This window comes from Danio rerio, chromosome 4 (assembly GCF_052040795.2).
Source record: "Danio rerio strain M-AB ecotype USA chromosome 4, GRCz13ab, whole genome shotgun sequence".
In the NCBI taxonomy this organism is placed as follows: domain Eukaryota; kingdom Metazoa; phylum Chordata; class Actinopteri; order Cypriniformes; family Danionidae; genus Danio; species Danio rerio.
Genome location: NC_141024.2, coordinates 76,275,935 through 76,303,851, shown reverse-complemented (window position 1 = coordinate 76,303,851; position 27,917 = coordinate 76,275,935). Strand labels below are relative to the sequence as shown.

The window sequence follows — 27,917 nt, the reverse complement described above, 5'->3', positions numbered from 1 at the left end:
TTCAAAATTACGGCCAATTCCCCACTTTATCACATGACTTATTTTATTATACTTAATTATTTAAATACTTTAAATGTATACTTGCGCATTAACTTGAGCAGCTGTTTTCCCACGCTCACTGTCTCTGTTTCACTATATACGCTCATATTTGCTATAACTCTGCATGAGCACATCAAGTTCAGCTGGAGAAAGAAATGCTGATCTCTTTTATAAGATGTTGCCATGGTCACTCGTAATATCAGTGCTCCATTTATCATGCCTTTTTATAGTCGCAGTGTGCGCGCTTAACTTTAAGAGTAAGCTGTGATCACACTTGACTTTTCCTCCCATACACTTACATTCATACGCAGGCGAATGAGTCAGACCGGAAACGCAGGGTCATGCGTTAAGTTTCGCAGGTTGCTGTGGTGCAAAGTTCAATCTTGGTGAACTCTGATCTGCGAAATCGCATCACTTGACTACATGAGACCAATCGAGGATCAAAACACGACCTCTCTGAACAGAACTTTAAAACACGAAGCAATCGTTTGCTTTTTTAATGTCTAATCATCCTGTTTAATCCCGCCCCTTGTCATGTTTTCTCCAGCGTGCAAAAGTAACTCCAATATTGATTCAGGTTTTTAAAAAGTTTTGATTCAGCAGGTTTTCACCGATCTCGCGCGTGCTGTCTCTCGTGAACGTGCGGCGGAGCTGCGTACAAAAGGCTGCGCAGTTGTTCAAATCTGCATTTGCTGACAGACAGGCTGGGCTACTTATCTGAATTATGAGAGATGTCGGTCTGACTCTATTTAATTGGATGAACATTTTTTAGTTTTATGCCTCACCCAAAATATAAAAATACATAAAAACACATTTAGATCACTTACTGTAATCAACAACAACACATGCTTCTGAAGACGATCACCTACTGCACCTTTAAACACATCAAGGCATCTGCAGCTCAAATCAGGAGAGTTTCCTGAACACACATGACCCAAACTCCATGCAGATTCTGCACAAAGACTATTTGAGTTTGGAGTGTTTACATCAGTTTTATTTTGATATAAAATTTTTGCATTTGATATAAATTTCGCTTTAGTTATAGTTTGTTTCGTTATTGGTGTTGATAGTGTTAGTTTAGTTTTTACTTTGTGAATACATTTCGATTTAGTGTTATATGTTTAGTTTTAGTGACTGTAGTTGATCAGAGTGAACAGATTCAGTGTCAACCACAAAAAAAGGTAAAGTGTTTAACAGCTTACTTTCATTCTACAGCAAAGCGAGGTGAAAATAAAATAATATTTTGAACAAACACTGAATCCAAAAACCACACAAATGGGACATAAATGAAGAAAAAAAACTATTCTGAAGAATTTATAAAACATCTGATTTTTTTTTTAGATGAAAATAATCCTGCTCTTAACCAATAAAGGAAAAGATGACGTAATGTCTATTGTCCCATAATCTGATTACTCCTGATCATCTCACTGATATTGACTGATCCTGCAGAGGATCCTCAGTCTCAGTCTTCAGCTCAGTTTCACTGATGATCCAGGATTAAAAACACTAAACCCAAGATAGAGCGGCTCAGTGAATGTGGTCTGGACTGAGTGGATGAGGCTCATTGTGTCTCTATAGATGTTGTAGAAGATCAGAGTTCCTGCACTGTGATCCACAAACACTCCTATTCTCCTGCTGAGCGGCTGTACAGGAAGATCAACCCGTCTCTTATTATGTCCGAATGAGAAACTGGCCTCACAGCAGAGCAAATTCCAGGAATGATCATTATTTCCAAACTTACACTTACCATATCCCTTCCTCCTGATGCTCTTATACGACACTGATATTTCCACTTCATCTCCACTCCAGTCAATCTCCCAGTAGCAGCGTCCACACACACTCTCTCTGCACAACACCTGAGGATGATCATCAAATCTGTCTGGATGATCAGGATACGGCTGATTCATCTCCACACACTCCACCCTTCTGTTCTCCTCAGACAGAATAAGACGAGTGTTTGCTGTGTTTGGATCCAGAGTGAGAAAGCAGGCATCTGCACACAAGAACACACACATTTATAACACAACAACACTCACCACAGCCATGTGTGTGTGTAGTCCTACATTTATGCACTCCTACTGTAATCCTCGTCTCTCCTCCAAGATCCAGACTGTAAACACACACAGATTCACTTTCAGTCAATAAAAAAAAACATCAGCTTATAACGTGTACACACACACACACAGCTGTAATAAAACAGCATGTGTAAGCTCTTGAGTCTGTTATTAGCAACAGTTATATCTGTGCTCTGCAAATGATGCACTTGTGAATGAAGCACAGTGGACAGTGTCTTTGCTGAAGCTGCAACTATACTCTGAAATTCATTACTATCTTGAAGGACAAGTGTGAGAACTGGACGTGAACTAAAACCGTCTCCAGAATGTAGAAATATACAGCAGTTTATCCACCATATACCTCGGAGGTGAAAATCACAAAACAGAATCATGTAAGTGCTGCTCCACATACTTGAGTGTGTGCAGTGTGTAGTTTGGATCCTCCAGTTGTTCAGAGAGCAGCTTGACTCCTGAATCTCCTGGATGATTGTAGCTCAGATCCAGCTCTCTCAGGTGTGAGGGGTTTGAAGTCAGAGCTGAAGACAGAAAACCACAGCCTTCCTCTGTCACCATACAGCCAGACAACCTACACACACAAACACAAACAATCCACATCATATTAGTCTGACAGACAGACAGCACGAACACACAGTCATCTCGGCAGAAGCTGATATTATCTTCAGTTTTAGTCACAAAAGGAAGTGTAAACACTTTACTTGGAAGGGGTGTTCATATTGAGAGCTTTTATGAATGCTTTTGACAATTGTCATTACGGCCCAATTCCAATTGTTTTTTCTTACCCCTTGGTTTCAAGTGTGGTCCTGAAAAATCTTCGTTCTGGGGAAGGGGAAAGGCTAAGGGAAAGAATTAGGATTGGGCGTAAGTTTTATTAGCTCAGTTGTGCCATTGTAAATGCAAAGTCAACATAGTTTGTTATGTCTGTGTTATGTCAACTTGTCTTTACCAAACCAACATAATTCCATAAACCAGTCAGAAACATGCTTGTCATGAGGCCATTAAAACTGTCAGTAGAACTGCCTAAAGGAATTTAAAAAAATTAGTTGTTTGTTAGTCTGTTGTTCGATCTTATTGCTGAGTGCACAAAATCAGCTCTTTTTAGACATGCCCCAAAAATCCCAAGGAACATGAACCAATGATATTTTGAGCAAAAATTTAAGAGCTACATTATATCTTTAAAGAACAGGTGCCCTTTAAACAAACTTGTTCTTCACATTTGACCTCACACTTGAAATAAAAAATGCACACATTGATTAAACATACAAAATAAAATATACGCAAGGATTGTTAAATTTCTCCATAATATCTGACCCCAAGAACTGTTGTGGAACTTCACAAGCCAGGAAACCAGTTGTTCATCTGTCATCCCATCCTGAGCCCTCTTCTCTGCACTCGACCTTACCTTCACCATCAGAGATCATGGTGCATCTTGTAGCCCAACATTTATAATTGCTGTCATTTTAAATGTCTCTGTGTAATTGGTAAAGTGGTCTCACTTTCACAATTTACCTTGTATCTGTTGATTTGGGTGTTGGCTTTGATAAGATTTTTGCCAGATGCTCCACTAAAGGTAAAATGGTCTTCACATCAACTTATAGTCAGGCAAGGGTCTTTGTGAAACTTTTATTGTCATTGATTTATGATGGTTTGTTATGATTTGAAAATTTAATGGAAAGGTACAAAAATATCTTTGGGATCCTGTAGGCAGGATCATTTTGAAGGCACATTAAAAAACCTGCGGACTTTGGCCACATGGTGGCGCTACAAAGTTAAAAAAAAACATGTAAAAACCCCTAACCGTACAACCGTTTGTCTAATCAGCTTGAAATGTGCCATGCAGTGTATTTGTCCAAGTTGTCACGACATACTATAACAGGGGTCACCAAATTGTTCCTTGAGGGCCGGTGTCCTGCAGATTTTAGCTCCAACCCTAATCAAACACACCTGAACAAGCTGATCAAGCTCTTACTAGGTATACTTGAAACACCAAGGCAGGTGTGTTGAGGCAAGTTGGAGCTAAACCCTGCAGGGACAAGATTGGCCATTTAACAAAGTTTATAATGAGCGATCGAAATTAAATTTGATGGGCATATTGGACTCATGGTCCTTGAGCTCAGTAAAATTTTTAAAGAAATTTTAAACAATAACTTTTGTGAACTAGTCCTTGGTTTTTTGATCAATTGCCCTGAAACCAGTGTTGTGGTAATCTCTGGACTGAGTAGATCAATAACTATTAAAAATAAGTTGAACTTTCCACTTTTAATAGCTGTAACAGGCTCTATCACAGAAGGAGTGTGTCTACAGGCACTTACACGGCTGTTAACAAAAAAGAAAACTCAAAACTTGACAAAATCTGGTGTGCATATGTGACATATAACTGTGGTTCAATTACCATTTTAGCCCCTAGATGGCAGCACAAGATCACTTATTGCTGCTGTCTTCTTTTCACAACATACCAAAATAAAACTGCAGAAAAAAAACACTTATTAGTTACTGATAGGCCTAATTTATAGTAAAAACACTGCTTTGCATTTAATATCAGACTTGGTCCAAGCTTAACATTCAAACTACATACACATATTTATTTTTTTAACTTATGACATAATTACACGGAAAGCTGGTTTTTATGTATATAAATAGCAAAAGAAAGCCAAGTAGAAAACAATATGTTTTATTTAGGACAAATTTCTAAATGTGGCACAAAGTGTGTATAAATAAGAATGACTAAAGACTATTATTGATATAATAGTTTAACCATAACGTTTTGCCCGCGTGTCAGCATTGTCTATCGTGGATGTGTTTAATGTCAGCCATAAATTCTGGCTTAAAAGTCTTTTAATGCGTGAACCCCCATAATGCTGCTTGCGCCTTTAATTATATAATTGATGTTGTACATTTCTGAATTGGCATGATACACTTTCATCTGAAGAATAAAGTCTTAATATTGGATTCATTCTGAAATCATTATATTCAGTAGATTACATGGAGTCTGCACTACCTCTATGTTGTGACATGATTATATAGATTGTTAAGGTGCATTTGACTGTACGGAGCAGTGTGGCACGACAGCATGAAGACCTTTTATCACGGATATTAGTAAGTTGTATAGAAATGACTAAATCAACTACTCTTTTAGTACTAGTGAGCAGGGTTAATCGAGTATTAGTTAACCCAGCATCCTCTTACTAACTTTATAGTGTCGAGATAATTCTCACAGACACTAACCGAAACTCGGGGGGTGAAATTCTAAGTGGAGTTTGTAATGTAATGTGTATTTATTTAGCGCATTAATTGTTTATGCCCATACACCCAAAGCGCTTCACAATCATGAGGGGGGTCTCTCCACACCACCACCAGTGTGCAGCATCCACTTGGAATTTGGTATTCCAAGTTTGGTATTCGATATAAATAAAACTCTAAACTGACTTATAAAGAATAAATGCGATCTATTCCTATAATTAGAAATACAGTCTACATTTGATGGTCACTTAAAATTAAGATTAAAATCTCACCTCATTGTACTTTGTGGCATTTCAGAATGTAAAAGTAAATTGTGGCAGCATTTATTTTATGGAAACATTTATTTTACCTCAGTGTGTCCAGTTTACAGTGTTGACTCTTCAGTCCATCAGAGAGCTTCTTCACTCCTGAATCCTGCAGGTCATTGTTACTCAGGTCCAGCTCTCTCAGCACACAGTTTGAGGATTGTAGAGCTGAAGACAAACTCTCACAGGAATCAGCAGAGAGATTACACATGACCAATCTGAGAAAGAAGAAGTAATTCATCTGATGTAAATAATAATTATTTTCAATCAATCAATCATTCAATCAGGTGTTTGAATTCAGACCTCAGTGTGTCCAGTTTACAGTGTTGACTCTTCAGTCCATCAGAGAGCTTCTTCACTCCTGAATCCTGCAGGTCATTGTTACTCAGGTCCAGCTCTCTCAGCACACAGTTTGAGGATTGTAGAACTGAAGACAAACTCTCACAGCACTGAACAGTAAGATTACTGAACTGTAGCCTGTGTAGAGGACAGAACAAAAAACAAAATCAGCAGTAAGAAATGAGCACTGTTGAGTATTAGAGTCTTAAGAGTGTTAAAAGTAAAAGTGAAAAAATACACTGCTCAAAAGAATAAAGGGAACACTAAAACAACACATCCTAGATCTGAATGAATGAAATATTCTAATTATTATATGAGATTTATTAGCTTTTAAACTAGTTTAATATATTCCAAAATACAACACAAAACATTTCTATAAAATCCTTGCTTCATGAACACTGAAGTAAATATATATACAATAAACAATAATGAATAAATTGCAATAGGCATTTCTTACATATATGCTAACTGCTCAATAAGCAAACTTAAACTTCACAAAACTGATACAATAAAATTAACAGTCACCATAGTCGGACTAGGAAAGTAACAGATGTAAAAACAATATAAAGTTTCACAGATAATTTGAGCGTAACACAAAATGGACCACTCGGTGTGCATTGTATAGCTTACTTTGTTTATCGCCCAGAGCACTGTGCGATAACCTGCATTGCTCTTTCTTAAATGTCTTTTGAACCTAAAGTTTTTCAAATGCTAGTATTAGTATGTTAGTTTTAAGGAAATCTAGAGAAAACTAAGGTGTGTCCCAAATCGCACACTTATGCACTATTTTAAGCCATTTTGTAGTATAAATAGTGTATGTAGTGCGTTCAGACAGAAAACTCTAACAATAATAAGTGCACTTTAATTACCCGGATGATGCACTCATTCTGCCGCTAAAATGAAGTGTGTAATGATGGACACTTTACACACTCAACAGCCGCTGCTTTGCTTACGTAACGGAAGAGGCTGAGCTTTTGGGCACTCATGTTGGATTACTTTACTTTGGATTGTGAAAGCAGTATTCTCCCATGAGAGTGATTATAGCGCCTCCCGATGAATGCGGTTATACTCATGGCAGGTATTATTAGGTACTTTGATCATTTCTTTCACTTATTTGGCAAACGTCATCAGGTGAAATGGCTTGAATTTCTGCTTTGTAAAAAAACATTAGTGTTCTATTTGGGACGACACTACATACACATACTGTGCTGTTGAGTGTTTAAGTGCATAAGTACATAGTGCATGAGTGCATAGTGTGCCATTTGGGATGCAGTTATTGACCTTATTCTCCACAGACGAGCGGGCACTGCCATTTGAATCTTTTTGGCTCGAGACTTCCGGTCTCATTCACTTCCATTCATTTTTAGACATTAAAAACTGCTCGTTTTGCTGTTTGATGTTGCAAACTGATATTTCCTTATTATATTATTCTACTGGGTCTGTATAGTCATGCAAACATTTGTTTGTAGAGCAAGAAGTTTGACCGTTTTTTGCCGTTTATTATTTCTTGTCATTTCTCCCATAGGCGACTAAAACGGAAGTTCTAAGACAATCGCGAAAACAGGCGCACTTCCACATTTGAGAATAAGGTCAATAGTGTAGAAAATCTCTATGACATGTTCCCTGAAGCCCTGCCCACTGTATGTTAACCCTCTCTGATGCATGCATTGAAGGCCTACCACATGGTTCACAGCTGCACCTTATCACCCTAATCATTAGCCCCTTTAAATGGTGTGGCTTCAGAGTAAGGCAAGGCAAGGCAAGGCAAGTTTATTTATATAGCACATTTCATACACAGTGGCAATTCAAAGTGCTTTACATAAACAGGAATAAAAAAGACAAGTTTAGGAAAATAAAATGCAGACAATAAAAATGATTAAAAACAGATAAAAACAAATTAAAATGAGTTAAAATAGGTAATAAAAGAATGAAAAAGAAAACGAAAAACATAATAGTGCGATCTGTCGGACGCAGCACAGTGCTCATTCAGTAAAGGCACAGCTAAACAGATGTGTTTTCAGTCTTGATTTGAATGTGCCTAATGTTGGAGCACATCTGATCATTTCTGGAAGCTGATTCCAGCAGCAAGGGGCGCTGTTAGTGGCTGAAGGCAGATTCACCCTGCTTTGACTGAACTCTTGGAACTTCTAGTTTATATGATCCTAAAGATCTGAGTGATCTGTTGGGTTTGTATTCAGTCAGCATATCTGTGATGTATTTAGGTCCTAGGCCATTTAGTGATTTATAGACCAGTAATAATACTTTAAAATCTATTCTGAATGTAACTGGCAGCCAGTGTAAAGACCTGAGGACAGGTGTGATGTGCTCTGATTTCCTGCTTCTGGTCAGAATTCTGGCTGCAGCGTTCTGGATGAGCTGCAACTGTCTGACTGTCTTTTTAGGAAGACCAGTGAGAAGTCCATTACAGTAATCCACCCTGCTGCTGATAAAAGCATGAACAAGTTTCTCTAAGTCTTCACTGGAAACAAAGCATCTGATTCTTGCTATGTTTTTGAGATGATAGTATGCTGATTTACTGACTGCTTTGACATGACTGTTGAAACTCAGATCTGACTCAAGAGTCACACCAAGATTCTTGACCTTATTTTTTGTCGTTTGACCTTTAGAGCCAAGGAGCCAAGGTATTTACCTTGAGAACCTCATCTCTGTTCCCAAACGCAATGACTTCAGTTTTCTCTTTGTTTAACTGAAGAAAATTTTGGCACATCCAATTGTTAATTTCATCAATGCATTGGCAGAGGGTGTCAATGGGGCTGTAGTCATTAGGCAGTAAGGCTAGGTAGATCTGAGTGTCATCAGCAAAGCTGTGGTAGGAGATTTGATTCTTTCTCATTTTGGCTCAGAGGGAGCATGTAAAGGTTGAACAGGAGAGGTGCCAGAATCGAGCCTTGTGGGACTCCACATGTCATGGGTGTCCACCTCGACCTATGGTCACCTAAACTGACATAGTAACCTCTCCCTTCAAGGTAAGATCTGAACCATTTGAGGACTGTCCCAGACAGCCCAACCCAGTTTTCCAGCCTATCCAGAAGTATGCTGTGATCGACAGTGTCAAATGCAGCACTGAGATCGAGCAATACCAACACTGTTATTTTACCTGAATCTGTGTTTAGACGTATATCATTGATTATCTTTATAGTAGCAGTATGCTCTGGTCTTTCCCTGCTCTGGACTCCTCATGTGGTGTTGTGGCTGGGTGCAAATGCGAGTTATGTTTTCTTGTAGTGTTTATTTATGGAGTATCGTTTATGCAGTTTATTGATCTATTTGTTTGCTTTGTCTTTATGTATTTATGATTAGAAACCAGTCTGATACCATGTGAAAAGTTATGTACTGGCATTGGTGAATAAAATCCAACCAAATGGATCTTTTGTGTGTTTTGACTAACACTCCATTGTGATACTCCCCCTGCGAGTCAGCATTACCTTCCTAATTTCTTACATAGTCCTTCGACCCAGAGTTGAGTGTTGCAATGGATCGAGATCAAAATAATAGAGTACCATTCTCAGTTTGAAGTCTCATCAAACCAGTCATTCAGTTACCTCAGCTCCAGTCCAGAGCAGTGTTGAAATTCAGGCAAAGAGTCAAGCAGAAACCTTTAATTCCATTTTTCAGGAGATGAAGCGGTTAAAGGAATGTGTAATGGAGTTGGAACAAAGTGTTAAGCAGATGAACAGTAAAGTTAATCGAATTTTTTTCCTGGTCAACTGAAGCAAATAGCCAACATTTATTTGCACCTTCCTCGCCTCAAATGGTTTCTCTTGCACCTTTTACTGTGACTGGCACAGTTGGAACATTAGTTCAAGAGTTACGGCATCACCTGCAGGAGTAACAACATGAGCAAGCTATTTCTGAATCACAGTAACAATCTTGTTTGAGCACACAGTTATCTTTGCCTCTCCCTCCCCCCTCTATGGTACCTACCCCTTAGTCTCAATTGATTGCTCCTTTGACTGTTCCACAAGTGAATTTGTGCCTCATTGATGTGATCTCTGTAAATCAGACCATGATAAGGCAACTGCCTGTAATCCAAGATTCTCATGTGGCACAGTTGCCTACCCTGGGTCTAAATTTGCAGCTTTTAGCCAATCAGTTTGTGTCCCCTATATTACCTGCTTCATATTATGGAGTTGATGTGCACCAGCAGCAATTACCACAATCCCATGCAACTAGAGCTACAATGCAACCACTAATACCTTATTGGAGTTTAAATCCCTCACTGTTTGGCCCAGTTTACCCTGGATTTTGGCCTCCAGAAGCAGGCCACATGTATACACATTTGACAATCCCAATGAATCACCAGATTTCCATGGGATTTTAGCTTCATCCCAGTGTCAACCACACTTTCAGCAGGTTTTGCATAATCCAGGAGTTGGACACAAGTGCTCTAATAGTCAGTTACACTCTCTACCTGTACCTTCAGCATATCTTATACGTAATCGAGCATCTGCACCATTTACAGCACAAGCTGGAGGTTTGACTAGCCATGTTCAACAGCAAAGTCAAGTTGGCATACCAGAAAATGTTTTAACTGGCACGATGTGTGTTCAAACTGCCTTTCATGATGTTCAGCCTTCATCCCAGTTAGTTATGTCAAGTCTGTCTTCCCCTTTGCCAGTGAGACCTACCCAGCAGCTACACCAAACTAACCAAGTATTACAGCATAATACTCTGCCTCATGTTTCTGGGCCTTCAGTTCCATTATCTGTATTAGGATTTCAAGTGGAATCTGAGCCAAGCTATCATGCTAGCCTTCCTCCAAGATCTTCTAGAATTGAAGGGCCGTCCTTCCCCAATCTGTGTAAAGAAGATCCTAAACAACTCATAATGTTGAAAATGGCTTTGGAGAATTTATTACCAAGTGAGCAGTATAAACTCCATATTCTTTTAGACCAGTGCTGTGCAGAACAGTGCTGTGAGAAAACAACACTATTGGCTGTGTTTTTTTGTTAAATGGAGGAGCTACTCTTTGTCCTGCCCTCTGTTCATGTTTCAGTTAAGATATCAAAATTCTAATAAAAAATAATTCCAATTTTACAGTACTTCACGAAAACTTTAAAGTGGAGGACAATACAGCTTCAGAAATCTAATTTGCAAGCAAATATGTCAAAATTGACAAACTAACTGTGCGTTTCAAATGAATTAAGTGCAGACTAACTTCTGTGATCTGTGACAGATCTTCTGTGATGAATGAATGAATGAATGAATGAATACTCACAGAGCTCTTCTGCAGTTTCTCACAGCTGGTATCAGTCTCAGTCTTCCCTCATCTGATGTGTTGAACTTCTTCAGCTCAAACTCATCCAGCGGCTCCTCTGACATCTCAATCATGTAGGAGATTGCTGAGCAGGAGTGAGTTTCTCCTCTGAGTGTTTGTCTGATTTCACAAACTCCTGAATCTCTCTGGCCAGAGTCTGATCTTTCACCTCCAGCAGACAGAGGAACAGGTTGATGGATCTTTCAGCTGAGAGTCCATCTTCTCTCTTAATCTTGTCTTTAATGTCCTGTGTGATTTCTCTGATACTCTCTGAGCTCTTCTCTGTGTGTGGCAGCAGATCCTGGAAGAGTCTCTGATTGGACTCCAGTGAGACGCCCAGTAGGAACCGCAGGAACAGATCCAGATGACCATTACTACTCCAGAGAGCTTTATTAACTGTTGAACTGAGCAGAACATACAGAGAGTTCTCAGAGCTGGAGTGTAGATATTGATTATATGAATGTTCAGATTCATTACCATCCATCCACTCATCTTCATCATCTGAATATCCTCTGTCAAACATCAACTTCAGCTGTTTTCTCTTCTTTGTTACATGGCAGTGAAACAAATGGAAAGCAGCCAGAAACTCCTGAAAGCTGAGATGGATGAAGCTGTAGACTTTCCTCTGCTGAATCACAGATTCCTCCTTGAAGATCTCAGTGCAGATCCCAGAATACACCGAGGCGTCAGTGACGTCTATGCCGCTCTCAATCAGGTCCTCCTCATAGAACATCACATTGCCCTTCATCAGCTGTCTGAAAGCCACTTCAGCAAGTTTGAGGATCTCTCCTCTGTTGGACTGCAGTTTCTCTGGATCTCTCTCTTCATACTTCTGCTTCCTCATGTTGATCTGAATCAGCAGGAAGTGGATGTACATCTCAGTCAGAGTTTGAGGGATTTCTATGAAGGTATTTTTTGGGGCAAATCTCCCAAGCAGCTGTAAAAGTGTAATTTGTAGTTGTAAAGAATAGCCACAAATGTGTATCAGTAAATTTGTACTCGCAGAGCAAATTTGCAAATGTGTATCAGTAAATTTGTACTCGCAGAGCAAATTTGCAAATGTGTATCAGTAAATTTGTACTTGCAGAGCAAATTTGCAAATGTGTAGGTATTTTTTGTCTCCAACAAACACAACGCAACATTTACACCTGCACAAATTCTTCAGTACAGGTGCACAAATCCCATCGGACGAATCACAAATGCAGAAACTCATCTGCTCATGTTCTTTGCTACTATTGTTTCAGTGAATATGGTGCAAAACACATTCACACACCTGCATCCAGAAATGTGAAGTCACAGACAAAACTTGCACATCTGTAGATTAGAATGTGTATCCGCACAAAGATAGCTGAACGTGTGTAGAATGTTTGATTTATTTTTTTCCAAGCACGAACACAAATATGTTCCTGCAACTGCTCAAATCTGCCGCTACGAGTCTCAAGCGCTGTTTTTCACTTGCAAATCTACGTTTCGCTCTCTCGCTCTTCTGCACCAAACATCACTGTGACATTTGGTGCAAAAGTGACTTGTGTATCTGCCAACCAAAACGTGGGCTCTCAGAGAAATTCAGCCAATAGGGGATGGGGCGTGACGTCACCGCTCTAGCGCTGCGGAGGCTGAACTTCGAAACCGAAACCCCCTTTGCGAGATTCGCCGCATCTATACCTGATTTGCGTTCAAAAATACCTGCTTAATTATTTCATAGTAGGAGCAAACATGCCTTAATAAAAGGAGCACATTTGAAACTTTAGTAACCATAAAAAGTACACCAAGTGGATGCCTTTCTACTCCAGGAAGCCGCAGCATACGGCCTGAAGGAGGAAGGACGCGGTCAGTTTGAAATGTGAGTATTAAACCAAAGACAATTCCTTGTGTTAAACTCGTATTTGTTGAGCTACTGTACAGTGCACTGTAGAATTGCTAAGGGTGTAAAGAGGCTTTAAATTATAGCCTATTTTATTTTGCTGTAAACGTTGATTATGTAATGTTACGTTCTCCAGTCAGCACATATAAAGTAACGTTTCAAAAGTAAAAGAGATAATTATCAAATGTCTGACAGAAAAATATTAAGTATTGCAGATCACAAGACTAAACAGACATCTGAGTGAGTGATGTATTTGTGCAGATGTAGAATCTGCTGTCAATTGACTGTTGCCAATTATACTGATACATGTAATCTTAATAAATGAGAATAAAGGGTTATTTGTTTAATCTGTGCATCAGTATAGTTGATCAATTGAGGAAGGTTTGTGTTACATCAGCAACTACACCAACATGTTATATTTGAGCATGAGAATCACAGAGGTGATTTATTCTAGTCTCTATGTTACAGGGAGGCTTTTATTGAGTACAGTACAGAAATAAAAAAAACATATTTTACATTTGCTATTTATTATTAGTTGTTGTATTTTCAAACAGTGATTACATCAGCTGTCTGATTGCTGGTGTGTGTGCGTGCTTTTTCTGCAGAGCTGAATCGATGACATCCTGAAAGCAGCAATGCAGTTAAGGTACGTTTTCATTGCTTCTTTTTATAAAACCAATTATAGTTGTACATTTTGATGTTAGTTTAAATATAACTATGTTAGTGATCAGTATTTATAGCTAGGATAACAATTCTTGTTTTACGAAAGGTAACGTGGCTAGCTTGCCTTAATGTCAAGTTTGCTATTCAGTCTTATCACATAATACGATTAAACTATTTAATTCATAAGCTATATTTGTTTTAGAAAAATGGCAGACCAGGGTGCATCCAATGCATTGAGGTGAAGCTGGATTTATAGTTGCACATTCTGACTTTCTCCTTAATAATATAATTTCAGAAAAAGATTTTCAAATTCTATATAGGGAATTCATGTTAGCAGCCAATGACCATCAAAATACAGCACTGTCCACAGTCAGTTAAATATTTGTGCTAATGTTGTTTTGAAGTCATTCAGATCAAATATTTAAAGTACCATGGTAAACAATATAGGGACCATTAAAATGTTTAAATGTGCAAATATAAAACCAACTTTACCTTAATAACTAATGCTACCATGTTTTATGATTCATTTCATTCCAAAAAATGTATGTTTACTTAACATTTTAGCCAAGAATGCATTGCTAGTAACGATAAATGTGGAAAATTAACTAAGTAAATCTACTTGAAGTCACTAGACAATGCATCTTATTTTTTTTACATTTCTGTTAAACAATGGAAATGCATACAATATTGAAAGTATTATCATTATTTATTGAAAACAAACAAAAACATATTTATATTATTAAAAGAATGAATATAAGTAATCATGACGAATAAATACAAGTCAACAACACATGAAACCAAGCTTTATTCTAACAGAGATGTATTACAGACAGAAGCCCATGTTTTGCTGTATCTCCACACAGCTGGGCCAGTTCTGCAGATGATCAGATGGAGTTCGCCATCATCACATCCCTCATTGCTGCAGTCAGACTGAAACAGGACGGTGATGCATGGCAGTCAATGCCCGAGATACGGATGATGAAGAGACCACAGCAACATCTGGTCCAGATGAGGACACAAGGGCAGGTGGACTGATGCAGGGTCTCGTTTAATTCACTACAGGAGAACAGGACTGGTTAAACTCAGTCCAGAACTGCTGCTGTCTTGCAGAGTTTACTTGAAGTTGACTCTAAACTTCACCAGCCATCCAGAACTAAGTTTGGGCACCCCTGCATTACAGCATTTCCAGGATGCTGCTGTGGACTTCTTTACACTCACCACACACACCAATCTGCAGATATTTCAAATCATACAAAACATAAAAAAACATTCAAAAAACAAAGTAATTTTACTGCACAATGTGTCATTTGATTTCTGTAGTGCTAGTAATAAAATGATCCTACCTCTTATTTTGGATTCTTTTTACCTCAAATGTGTTAGTTCCCTTGTCTACAGGTCCAGCTCCATCACAACAGCTCTGCAGAAAAATCACACACACACAACAGCAATCAGAAAGCTGATGTAATCACTGTTTGAAAATACAATAACTAACAATAAATAGCAAATGTAAAATATGTTTTTTTAGTTCCTGTACTGTACTCAATAAAAGCCTCCCTGTAACATCAAGACTAGAATAAATCACCTATGTGATCAGGCCCGGCTCCAGCTTGGAACTTTAGGGTGGGCCAAGTGACATTTTGGGTGGACCAACAAAAATAGACAAATTATATATATATATATATATATATAAACAATGATTTTAAAAGTAATAAAATAATTGATACTATTCTCTGTCATTTTAATAAAGCAAACTAACTTTTATTTTAAAACTAGTATTTGTACTGCAGATTATATTTATGTCAGTGTTTGCTTGCTTAAGTGATGTTTGCCAAGTTTTGCAAGAAAACTCTAGAAAAACATGTTGCTCTCCATGAACTATATAGGTGATTTTGTAATTGCAGGTACATTTAGTGACCAAAGCCATCCTTTTTTCAGCTTTTAAAAAATTGTTACGTTACATTGTTACATTTTTGATTATTTATAAAATGTGTTAATCATTTTCAAAGATCACATTACCAAAAATCACGATTTCTTGATTTACGAAGTAGTCAGTGCATTTTTCCATCATGCAAAAATATTTTATTTTGCTTTTCTTTAAAAAAAATTTCACCAATATTTTAATTTTAAATGTTTAAACTGTAAACTGTCAATGCTATTATTATCACAATTACAAAAGGAAAACTGAATATTTCATTAATCACATTTTACAAATAAAAAATATTTTAATCCTGATTTCAGTATCGTGATCTTTGCAGTTATGGAAAGCAAAAGATTTGGCTAAAAAGTTGTAAAACTGTAAATTACTGTCAATTCAGTTAAAATTTAGTAACTACACATTACGATTTGTCTTGCTATAACTTATTATTATTTCTGAACATTACTAAAATCCTCCATGACAGAGTTGACAAACAATATAAAACTTTTTATTCCCTAAAATTAAAACATTTTATCATTTGTTCAGCAAAAACTGAATTATAAAAAATAAATATGTTTTAACTGTAGTGTTGGAATTTACAACTTTAAGATGATACCTTTGAAAAAATATCAACATTCCATACCATTTTCTATATTTTGTGATTTAAAAAAAAATCTTAATGTTATTATTAATGCACCAGAGCCAATATGGACATTAGTATTTTTTATAACTAACAAACAAATTTTTGAATAGCAGATTTTCTTTGCATATTAGCCTACTTATTAGTGGTAGATAGATAGCTAATACAGTATCATTTATAGCCTATCAAAAAAAAAAATTCTGAATTTATTTAGCATATAACATGTTTTAATCGACACACACATGGCGTTTCATGTGCTTTAGCAAAGCGCTGTATGTGTGTGTGTCGACCTGCTCCCTGAAACATCTTGAATTATCAATATTTATTCTATTCATTATTGAATTCTGAATTTTTAATATGGTATTGCACTATTGTTGAGCACAACAGTGAACAGTAACAGTTTAAGATATCTTGTGTATGATTTTGACATTTTTTCCTTATCAGTTAAAAGTCGAATAACAGAGAGATCACATATGATAATTTAAGAGATTTAAAGAGAAAAAAAGACAATACGTCAATCGATAGCACGTTACACGGCTTTCGTATTTAATTAATCGAGTCCGTGATATTGAAATGAGTTCAGTTTCTAACCTCTCCAAATATACAGATGAGGTACACACAGCAGCGCGCGTCAAGAGAAGAGCGCGCATTTAGAGAGAGCAAAGCGAAAGCAAGATTATGTGTGGATATGTGTCGAAATATTGATGTTTTTGACACAAACTGCATCAAAGTGCTTTGCACTGGTGTTTGAATTGTGTACGTTGCACTTTGCACGAACTTTACTACTGAATCTGCCAGTGATCTGTCCGTTTCTGTGCGTCATTAACAGATTGATTAATATTTGCTCTTTCCGTGAGAAAAATGCTATAATGATTAAGCAGGCCCAATACATCTCCCGATTATCCCACAGTGTTGTTTAACTGTTTGTGTTCTTTAAGACTTTCTATTGTATGAATTACGACTGCATGGACTGATATTAAAGGGAGGTGCATTTGGTAATGCGCGTTCAGACGCGTGATGCGCACAGAAATCTGCGCTCTATGCTGAATTAGTTTCTCTTTCATCTTTTGCAGACTGAATTTTTTTTTAATTAATAAAACAGAATACTTTAATCAAGATTGTAAATGAGTCTGGCTTGTCAAAACGTGTTTTTTGAAGCTCACGCGGTCACAATTCTTTAATTGATCAACTATACTGATGCACAGATTAAACAAATAACCCTTTATTCTCATTTATTAAGATTACATGTATCAGTATAATTGGCAACAGTCAATTGACAGCAGATTCTACATCTGCACAAATACATCACTCACTCAGATGTCTGTTTAGTCTTGTGATCTGCAATACTTAATATTTTTCTGTCAGACATTTGATAATTATCTCTTTTACTTTTGAAACGTTACTTTATATGTGCTGACTGGAGAACGTAACATTACATAATCAACGTTTACAGCAAAATAAAATAGGCTATAATTTAAAGCCTCTTTACACCCTTAGCAATTCTACAGTGCACTGTACAGTAGCTCAACAAATACGAGTTTAACACAAGGAATTGTCTTTGGTTTAATACTCACATTTCAAACTGACCGCGTCCTTCCTCCTTCAGGCCGTATGCTGCGGCTTCCTGGAGTAGAAAGGCATCCACTTGGTGTACTTTTTATGGTTACTAAAGTTTCAAATGTGCTCCTTTTATTAAGGCATGTTTGCTCCTACTATGAAATAATTAAGCAGGTATTTTTGAACGCAAATCAGGTATAGATGCGGCGAATCTCGCAAAGGGGGTTTCGGTTTCGAAGTTCAGCCTCCGCAGCGCTAGAGCGGTGACGTCACGCCCCATCCCCTATTGGCTGAATTTCTCTGAGAGCCCACGTTTTGGTTGGCAGATACACAAGTCACTTTTGCACCAAATGTCACAGTGATGTTTGGTGCAGAAGAGCGAGAGAGCGAAACGTAGATTTGCAAGTGAAAAACAGCGCTTGAGACTCGTAGCGGCAGATTTGAGCAGTTGCAGGAACATATTTGTGTTCGTGCTTGGAAAAAAATAAATCAAACATTCTACACACGTTCAGCTATCTTTGTGCGGATACACATTCTAATCTACAGATGTGCAAGTTTTGTCTGTGACTTCACATTTCTGGATGCAGGTGTGTGAATGTGTTTTGCACCATATTCACTGAAACAATAGTAGCAAAGAACATGAGCAGATGAGTTTCTGCATTTGTGATTCGTCCGATGGGATTTGTGCACCTGTACTGAAGGATTTGTGCAGGTGTAAATGTTGCGTTGTGTTTGTTGGAGACAAAAAATACCTACACATTTGCAAATTTGCTCTGCAAGTACAAATTTACTGATACACATTTGCAAATTTGCTCTGCGAGTACAAATTTACTGATACACATTTGTGGCTATTCTTTACAACTACAAATTACACTTTTACAGCTGCTTGGGAGATTTGCCCCAAAAATACCTTCATAGATTTCTGCACTCACATCTTCTTCCAGGAGCTTCTGAAGCACAGTGGAGGAGATCCAGCAGAAGACGGGTATGTGGCACATGATCTGGAGGCTTCTTGCTCTTCTGATGTGGGAGATGATTCTGCTGGCTCGACGCTTGTCGCTGATTCTTTTCCTGAAATATTCCTCCTTCTGAGGCTCAGTGAATCCCTGAATCTCTGTCAGACGCTTGATGTATCTGGAGGGGATCTGATGGGCCGCTGCTGGTCTGGAGGTGATCCAGATGAGAGCAGAGGGAAGCAGATCTCCTTTCAGGAGGCTCCGCATCAACACAGCCACTGATGAAGATTCAGTCACAGCACAAACTTTCTCCTCATCTGAAAAGTTGAGTGCGATTCTGCTTTCATCCAGACCATCAAAGATGAACACAACTCTACACTGCTCATAAATCTTGGGCTCCAGATCTTCAAGTTCAGGATGAAAGGCCAGCAGAAGTCTGTGAAGACTGTACTGATGATCTCTGATCAAGTTCAGCTCTCGAAATGGAAGCACAAACATGAAATCTACATCCTGATGGTCTTTTCCCTCGGCCCAGTCCAGAATGAACTTCTGCACAGAGACGGTTTTCCCGATTCCAGCGATGCCTTTAGTGAGAACAGTCTTGATCTGGGCTTTCTCCTTCTTGATCTTCTCCTCATGTCCTGCTCCAGCTGAGGCTTTAAAGATGTCATTGCAGTAGACTGGAGTGTGTTGTGAGGGTTCTGTTCTGGCTCTTTTCTCCATCTGTAAAACCTCATGTTCTTCATTCACTCCTTCACTCTCTCCTTCTATGATGTAGAGCTGTGTGTAGATCCTGTTCAGGAGGGTTGGAGTCTCTCCATGGTGGATTCCCTCAAATAATCTCTCATACTTGTTTTTCATGCTGGTTTTGTGCTGCTCTTTGACTCTCTGGAGTTCATCATGTTCTGGTTGGAGTAAATCCTGCTGCAGGTCTCCAGTCTGATCATCTCTATCCACATTGCAGGAACAACAACAACACAAAGAATCAATAAGTGTGAGTGTACAGATCCTCTAGTAAAGTGTGTTTTTTCAGATTTAATCTACAGATTTACTCCAGAACCAAACTACAGTAATGCAGAAACTCTCCCAGATCCCAGATGTCTTCAAATGTCTCTCATAGCTCTATTGTGAAGCACTTTAAACACCACACACTGATAACATCTACTGTTCAAAATAGTGTAAACATTTAACAGTATTTGCAATTTAATATATGTGACCCATGAATCGTTTGATATAATTTATTTACAATTATTACTAGATGCTCACTAAATATTTTAAGATGAAAATGTGAGAGAGCACAAGCATGAGGACAAAGATCTTAGATTTATCTGTTCAGCTGCTGTAGTGTGTAATGTAGTAATATTATTAATATTGTTTTCTTTTATTGTATAATTTTCTGTTCTCATGTTCCTCTAAATCTTGTATTCTGTCGTCTCTAGTTCTGAAGGTCGCTGTGATCGTACACTTGTTAAATGTTTTGCCATCAAAAAGAAAATAATAGTCCTCTGCATCTCTGCTGTCTAAATTTTCAGTGCTTCAACATGACTGTGGTTGTGTTGAAAACCAGGTTAGTAACTGCATTGTGGTGTGTTAGTAACTACTATAGACTGGGTTTCGGGCGGCCTATGCGATCAGAGACTATGTACTGTACCAAAAAGCTGAGGACCAGGGGTGGGGTGAAATTACAAGTTTTCCGAAAGAAATAACACGACGGGAGGGTGGCGGGAGTAGAGTCTGAAATACAGGTTACTACAGGAGTGTTGACAGGTTTGAACCCTGGGCAGGTCCACCACGAGGTGTAAGACACCTGACTAGGGGTGTCAAAATCGAAATCGATCAAATTTTATGCTTAATTTCGATTATCGAATCAAAAAATAGAATCGTCGATGCTGCCACGCCCCCATGTCACGTCAGCTTGGCTTGCCAAGCGGGAAAAAAACAGGCTTGTTGAACTGCAGAAGCAGGAGACCCGTCGACAGAGCTTAAACCCTCTCCTCTTTCAATGAAGTGGCGGGTGTTTAAGCATTTTGGATTTCCAGTGAGTTATGTTGACAACGTTCGTGTTGTCGACAAAAAAACACAGTTTTGCAAGCTCTGCTATGTACGTATTACGTACGGTTCGTCCGATAGACAACACCGGCATCGCGATTCTCCGCCCGCCCCCGTTGCAAATCCGCTTGCGAAAAGTTCACACTCAGGCCCTGTTTACACTGTCTTTGTTTTTAAATGGCATTTTACAACGACAACGATTTGACATCCACAGTGGCGTGTGGCATTTCTGAGCAGCCCTCCTTCCTCTCTACCTCTGAAAATGCACATCACGCGACCACACACACACAGACGCACACACAGCCATGCGCTCGAGACAGCAGGTCCAGGCAGTCAGAGGACTGCTTCAATCTTTCACTCACTTGTACTTAGTCATTTTAGCGAACACCTCAGATACTGTTGGCTGGTTCCTGTTGGTTGTGCGTCTTTTTTACCGACGCCATTATAACGACACAGATCACTGCCTATTCACGAGTCCCGCAGAAAAAGTGATTGACAGGTGGTAATTATGTGTGTATCTTGCCTTTATTCATTTACTGTATGATTTGTTTATGAGTAAAACAAAGACCATGCAGGTCAGGTAGTTTAAACGGTAGGCTACAAATAATCAATTGGTCATTAATTAATTAATTATTCATAATCGAAAATCGAATCGTGCCTTCAGAATCGAAAATGTAATCGAATCGAGGATTTGGAGGATCGTGACACAATAAATAAATAAATAAATAATACTCCAAATAATACTAACAGATTTCAGTTGCAACCCATATCAAACACACCTGCCTGTAATGATCCAGTGCTGGTCAGGTCCTGATTAATTGGTTCAGGTGTGTTTGATCAGGGTTGGAGCTGAACTCTGCAGGAAGGTAGATCTCCAGGGACAGGGTTGAGCTCCCCTGCTCTAAACCATGGAATTTTCCAACAGGTAAGTAACTTCTGTCGTACTACAACAAAAAACCTGCCATAAAAGGCATCTTAACGCTCAAATCGAAGATAACATACACATAAAGCACATTATAACCATAAACACTCATTTCTTTTACTATACAGAATGTATAATACAACAGAGGTACCCCACGCAGGGCCGGCGCTTCCATAGAAGCGACCTAGGCGATCGCCTAGGGCGGCAGTATAGAGAGGGCGGCGTCCCCGAAACTACCCTCGCCACCTGCGCCCTCATCCGTGTCTAGGGCAGCAGAATAGATAGAGCGGCGTCCCCGAAACTACCCTCGCCACCCGCAGCCACAATTATATCCGCGTCTAGGGTGGCAGAATATAGAGAGCGACGTCCCCGAAACTACTCTCGCCACCCGTGCCTCAGTTATAGCCGCGTCTATAGCGGCAGAATTGAAAAAATACCCATGTAAACTCATTCTACCAACTCTGACAGTTTAAGTATCAATACTTCATCAGTACTTTACTACTGATCAAATGTGAGTGTGTGGACATTCAGTTTTAGCACATTCAGCACAAATGTCTTCAGTGGATTGAGAGAGTAAAGAGTAATAATGTCTGATCTCTTCTAGAAACACAGGATCATGTAAATGCTGCAGTATAGTCAGGTGTGTGTGCAGATGATCTACCTGACAGCAGGTTGTGTGTGTTCACTTCTAAAACTTAATGGGGTAAGCATAGACTGGTCACTCTTCAGAGACACACAGCTGGGCTCTGCTTCTGCTCTCCTCCTCTTACATGAGCTAAAACAGAGGAGATTAGAGTTCAAAACCGCACACACTGAAGTCAACACACCAGATATCATTCATTCTTCATTTAAATAAACACCTGAAGCAGCACTTCATATTAATTTCCTTTATATGTTTGTTAAATGAGTTAAAAGATCAGCACACACAGATCAAGGCTCATTTTTTGCAGAGAATGCACAACTATTGCAGCACTATTAGAGCAGATTAGAGCTGAAAAATGAATTAGCTCCAGTCCAGACTTTGAGGACAGAAAGACAAGTTCATTTCAGTGGAAACGGACTCGGATCTGAAGAATGGTGAGCTGGGGTCTGTTCTTTGTACGTGAATTACTCAATTAGCTGGATTTGGTTCTTGACGATTTGGCATGATGCAAGATTGTTTCGTTCTTCAAAATTCACCTGAGAGTTGTAGTCATAGCAGCAGTTCTGGTAGCTGAAACCTGCTCAGGAGCAGCAGCTCCTCTCATATAAACAGGATTAGATCAGGTCATTTCAAGCAATAGTAGGGCTGGACAATATGGCAACAATTTATATCACAATATATTTCTTGGGCGTTCTTGTGTGGAGTTTGCATGTTCTCCCTGCCTTCGCGTGGGTTTCCTTTGGGTGCTCCGGTTTCCCCCCACAGTCCAAACACATGCGGTACAGGTGAATTGGGTAGGCTAAATTGTCCGTAGTGTATGAGTGTGTGTGTGTGTGAATGTGTGTGTGGATGTTTCCCAGAGATGGGTTTCGGCTAGGAGGGCATCCGCTGCATAAAAACTTGCTGGATAAGTTGGCGGTTCATTCCGCTGTGGCGACCCCAGATTAATAAAGGGACTAAGCTGACAAGAAAATGAATGAGTGAATGAACATATTACTTAATTTTGGTAGATACGATATAATTACGATATCGATATGGACAATATTAAAAAGGCAAGAAAAAAACTGCTAAGAATGCACACAATGGATGTCGTCTGTACCTACAAATGTCTGCAAACTGAATTTGCAAAGTCTATAATAACTCCAGGCTCTCTTTTTTTAAATACAACAATAGAAAAAAAATTGTTCACTTTTTATTTGTATTAGCCTTAACAAACAAGAAATGTGAACTGTCAAAAAAATAAAACTCTCAGACTCAGCTTATAAATATATATATATATATATATATATATATATATATATATATATATATATATATATATATATATATATATATATATATTTGAGAGTTAGCTTGACCAAAGTAATAAACAGAAACTTTTATCAGGGTTTGTTTTTTTTTTTTTGTAAATGCAGATCCACTTTAATTAGTAAACAAAGCAAGTCTCTCATATAATATCTCTACTAAAAGACAGAAAATATTATCTTTGTACAAACAGTTTTGTAAATAAATCTTATGGATATTTTCACATTAGTCAATATTATATTACTGTAATCAATTTAAAAAAAATGATATAAATATCAATTTACACACATTTACACATTTAAATAAACAGAATCAATGATGGGCTAAAAATCTGCCCGTGCAGATTCCGTGTTAGCCTACATGTAGGATATATACACGGGGGAAAACAGTAAGGTACAACCATACACAGCTTTAATACAATCTCTGTACGACAATAGACATGGTCAATATTCTAGCTCTTTTTTAAGGAACAAAAATTCTTGTAAAGTAATGCACATCTGTACAGATAATATACAGGATTTGCAGACACCTTTACTGATATCAAAATGCTTTGATGCAAAATTCATTTTAACAGTCATGTGTGGCTCACCACATAAATAAAACTTTGATCTGAAGAAACTATAATAAAGGAAATCCCCTCTAAAAGTAAAACTAAATAAATTGCTAAATTCTCGACACATGAAAGCACTGGCACAGAAAGAGCAGGGTCATGATCTACCTGACAACAGGTTGTGTGTTTTCAGTCTTAAATGTTAATGGTTCCCCCATAGACTGGTCACTCCTCATAGACACACAGCTGGGCTCTGCTTCTTCTCTCTTTCTCTTACGTGGACTAAAACAGAGAAGATTAAAGTTTAGCACTGCACACACTGGACTCAACACACAAGCTTCATTCAACAATTCATTATTTAAAACACTCTTTAAACAACAATTGATGATCACTTTCTGGATGTGTGTGTTAAATTATCTGACAGAGATTAAAACCCAAAATAACATGTAAATGCAATGTGTCGATCTAATACCTGCATCCTGTAGACAAATCCTGATCTCCAGAAGAGTGTGTGTCCTCCATGTTGGATGTGTAGAGTGTGATGTCCAGCAGAAACTCTAGCAGACACTGAGAAACAATCACAGATGTGCAGTCATTGATCAGCCTTCATCATTCAGCAGGAATAGATCAGCAGCTGCAAAACGAAATCTGAAGTTCCTCACGAGTAAACAAAAGAAAAACCGTAGTCATTATTCATTTGATTAATATTGTTTCCTTATTTAGAGGTGTAACTTGGATTCATAAGCCCATAATCAATCTAGTTGATACAGTATGTGGTAAAATTTATTTCTCATAGTCTAAAAATAAATCTATTCGCTCTCTATTTGTAAATCAAGTTGTATCTAAACCTTGCTCTACTACCTATTGGAATAATTTTTTAATAATTCCTAAATGTGAAAGTATTTGGTCAGTGCCTCACAAATTTTTGGTTACAAATAAGATAAAATAAATATCTTTTAAACTAATTAATAAATTCTATCCGGTTAAACATTTCCTAAGTAAATTTAAAAAGGATATTGATATAAATTGCTCTTTTTGTTCTTTGCCTTTGGAAACTGTACCCCACCTTTTCTGGCACTGTGGTTATGTTAAAAAAAGCTTGCTTCTGTTTTTATAAAGAAAAGGGTACTCTTTAACTTTAATCTGCATTATGAAAATGTAATTTTTGGATATTTTAATTATGATAATTTGAATAATGAAGCTTTTGTTATTAACCAATTTATTTTGTTAATTAAGTTTCATATTCATAAGTGTAAATTTTCCAACAATAAACCTTGTTTTACTGTGTTTTATAAGGAACTGAAAAATTACTTTTGCACTATTCAGCATAGCGCTAATCGAAAGGCCGTTAAAACTGTCCAACTGTGCTCTAGTTTCAATAATTTTGATTAATGTAAAGGTCTTGCTTATTTATATCTGTAAGAAGTTTAGTTAAGTATTTATACTCTTATTCTTATGTTTGTTTTATTTTATTTTACGTATTGTTGTTATCATTTACTTTCTATCACCCTGGCATTGTTTTGTTTACTATATTGTCATGTATATGTTGTTGAAAACATAATAAAAAATAAATATTAGTTTGATTATGATATATATATATATATATATATATATATATATATATATATATATATATATATATATATATACAGATTCACATAAACTTTTCAGGTTTTGTGAAAACATTAAAGATTTAAAGTTGTTCTGCGTTGGTAAATGATGGATTCTGTCTGTTTAAAATGCCGACACAACAATGAAGCACTTTCACTTTCGTTTATGAAGGGCGGTGTTGTGACCAGGGGGCGCTGTTCAGTAAAATATTCACTCGGGAACGAGTTGGTCGCTCACGCACGCAATCGTGAACGCGCAGACACTGAAATCAAGCGATCCTCGTCGAGAGGTGCTGTAAATTATGTTTTATTGCTGAGATTGAGCAAACATGTTTACAGGAGAACTTTAATTCACTGCACAGCGACTCTGATTACAGATTTCAGCTCAGCTGCGTCACGAGTTAAAAGCTCGTGAAAAACATCCGCCACAAACACTCTAAACAGAGCAGATACAGACATACAGGATCCCAAAGCACATGCAGGGGTTTACATTTAATCAAAAGACATGCAGGGGCGTATTTAAGTGGTTTTACCTTGAGTATAATCGCTGGACACGGGGCAGACAGTAAATACGCCACATATCTCTTCTTCTTCTGGTTGTGTGTTGAGTTAGAGAGCAGAGTGAATCTGCACACCGCCACCTGCTGTAGGTCTGCTGGAGAGAGTAACATCGGGGCTTCATGGAGCTCAATGTAGATTTTTTTGGAAAATCCCAGATTCATTCAGAAACGAAACGACTGCTTTCACTGCCTGCTAATCTCGCGGAGCTTCAGTCTAACGGCTGAAGAGGCTCGTTTGAGATCCGCCCTGCCTTGCCTGTAATGGGGACGAGAGCAGGCGGCTGAGCAGGACTAAAAATAGACATTAGAAGTAGGACACTTCCCGTGTGTGTGGGTGTGTTTGTTTACTCCATTCACCTCTTTTCTAAGATGAAACCACACAATGACGAGGCAACGATGGCAAAGTCTGATTACCTTTGCATGTGTGCATATGTATGCATGTCTGTATATTTTATTGGATTGACTTTTATGGAATAACGCTGCATGAGAATTACAATCTACAAAATTCACCAAAACATACAAAAAAGTGAAAACAACAAACAGGACTTTAAATAAAGAGAGGAATCATATACAGCACATGCACATCCTAATGATTTATTTGCAACGAGTTATATTATGTTTTACAAAGATGTGTTTTGTTTTTATGTTAATCTAAATAAATAAATGTAGTCAAAGTCTGTAGCTCTTTTTTTATATAAATTATCTATATTAAAATACAAAGATATGTATTTAGAATACAAAAAGTATGAAGTATACAACAAAGCTACGTGTAAACCTTTGTAAAAAAATAAAAAAAGAAGTCTCATACAATAAGCATTAAGGCTGATTTATACTTCTGCCTCGAGTGATCAACTAAACCCTTACCCAACTATGAAACAACAAATACATTAAGCAACAACTGTCCCTTTAGTTTCATCTTCAAACATTTTAGTCATACAAAATCTGCAGAAATTCACATTTGGTCTAAGCCACAGGGGGGCCACCCAGTGGTGGCAGGGCCCTAGCAGCCACATGGTTGTGGGGTTGCAAGCTGAGATGCATGCAATGCTCAAACTTAACTCCGCATAGTTGAATCTTAAGACTAAAAAATCACAAACCAAGAGCCAGTTTCTGTGTCCGACCATCAGGTTGTCGTGGTCCTAACCTTCAATACCACCCATTCCACAATGCACCGGCCCCTTACGACTCACCCTGATGGTGGTGGGCCCGCAGGAGGATGGTCCCACGTCGCTTCTTCAGGCTAAGCAGGGTGAGGAGCTTTGTCACCTGGGAGGAGCTCAGAGTAGAGCCGCTGCTCCTCCACATCGAGAGAAGTCAGCTGAGGTGGCTCAGGCATCTGTTTCGATGCCTCCAGGAGGCCTACCTAGGGAGGTGTTCCAGGCATGTCCCACCAAGAGGAGGCCTAGGGGA

General features: G+C 38.2%; 2 protein-coding genes across 3 annotated transcripts in view; one reads left to right on the top strand and one right to left on the bottom strand.

The window, feature by feature from the left end:
• LOC148682569 (uncharacterized) overlaps positions 1-27,917 on the top strand; it is a 1,090,975-nt gene that overhangs the window by 717,328 nt on the left and 345,730 nt on the right. The window lies entirely within an intron of this gene.
• si:ch211-145h19.2 lies at positions 1,018-26,789 on the bottom strand. The gene is given in 14 exon segments (XM_087250668.1): positions 1,018-2,032; positions 2,103-2,149; positions 2,506-2,679; positions 5,701-5,874; positions 5,960-6,133; positions 11,235-11,367; positions 11,370-12,336; positions 14,917-15,031; positions 15,144-15,217; positions 18,845-19,817; positions 22,501-22,614; positions 24,506-24,619; positions 24,810-24,904; positions 26,481-26,789. Coding segments are annotated over 14 exon segments (3,867 nt in total). The 5' UTR covers positions 26,670-26,789; the 3' UTR covers positions 1,018-1,508.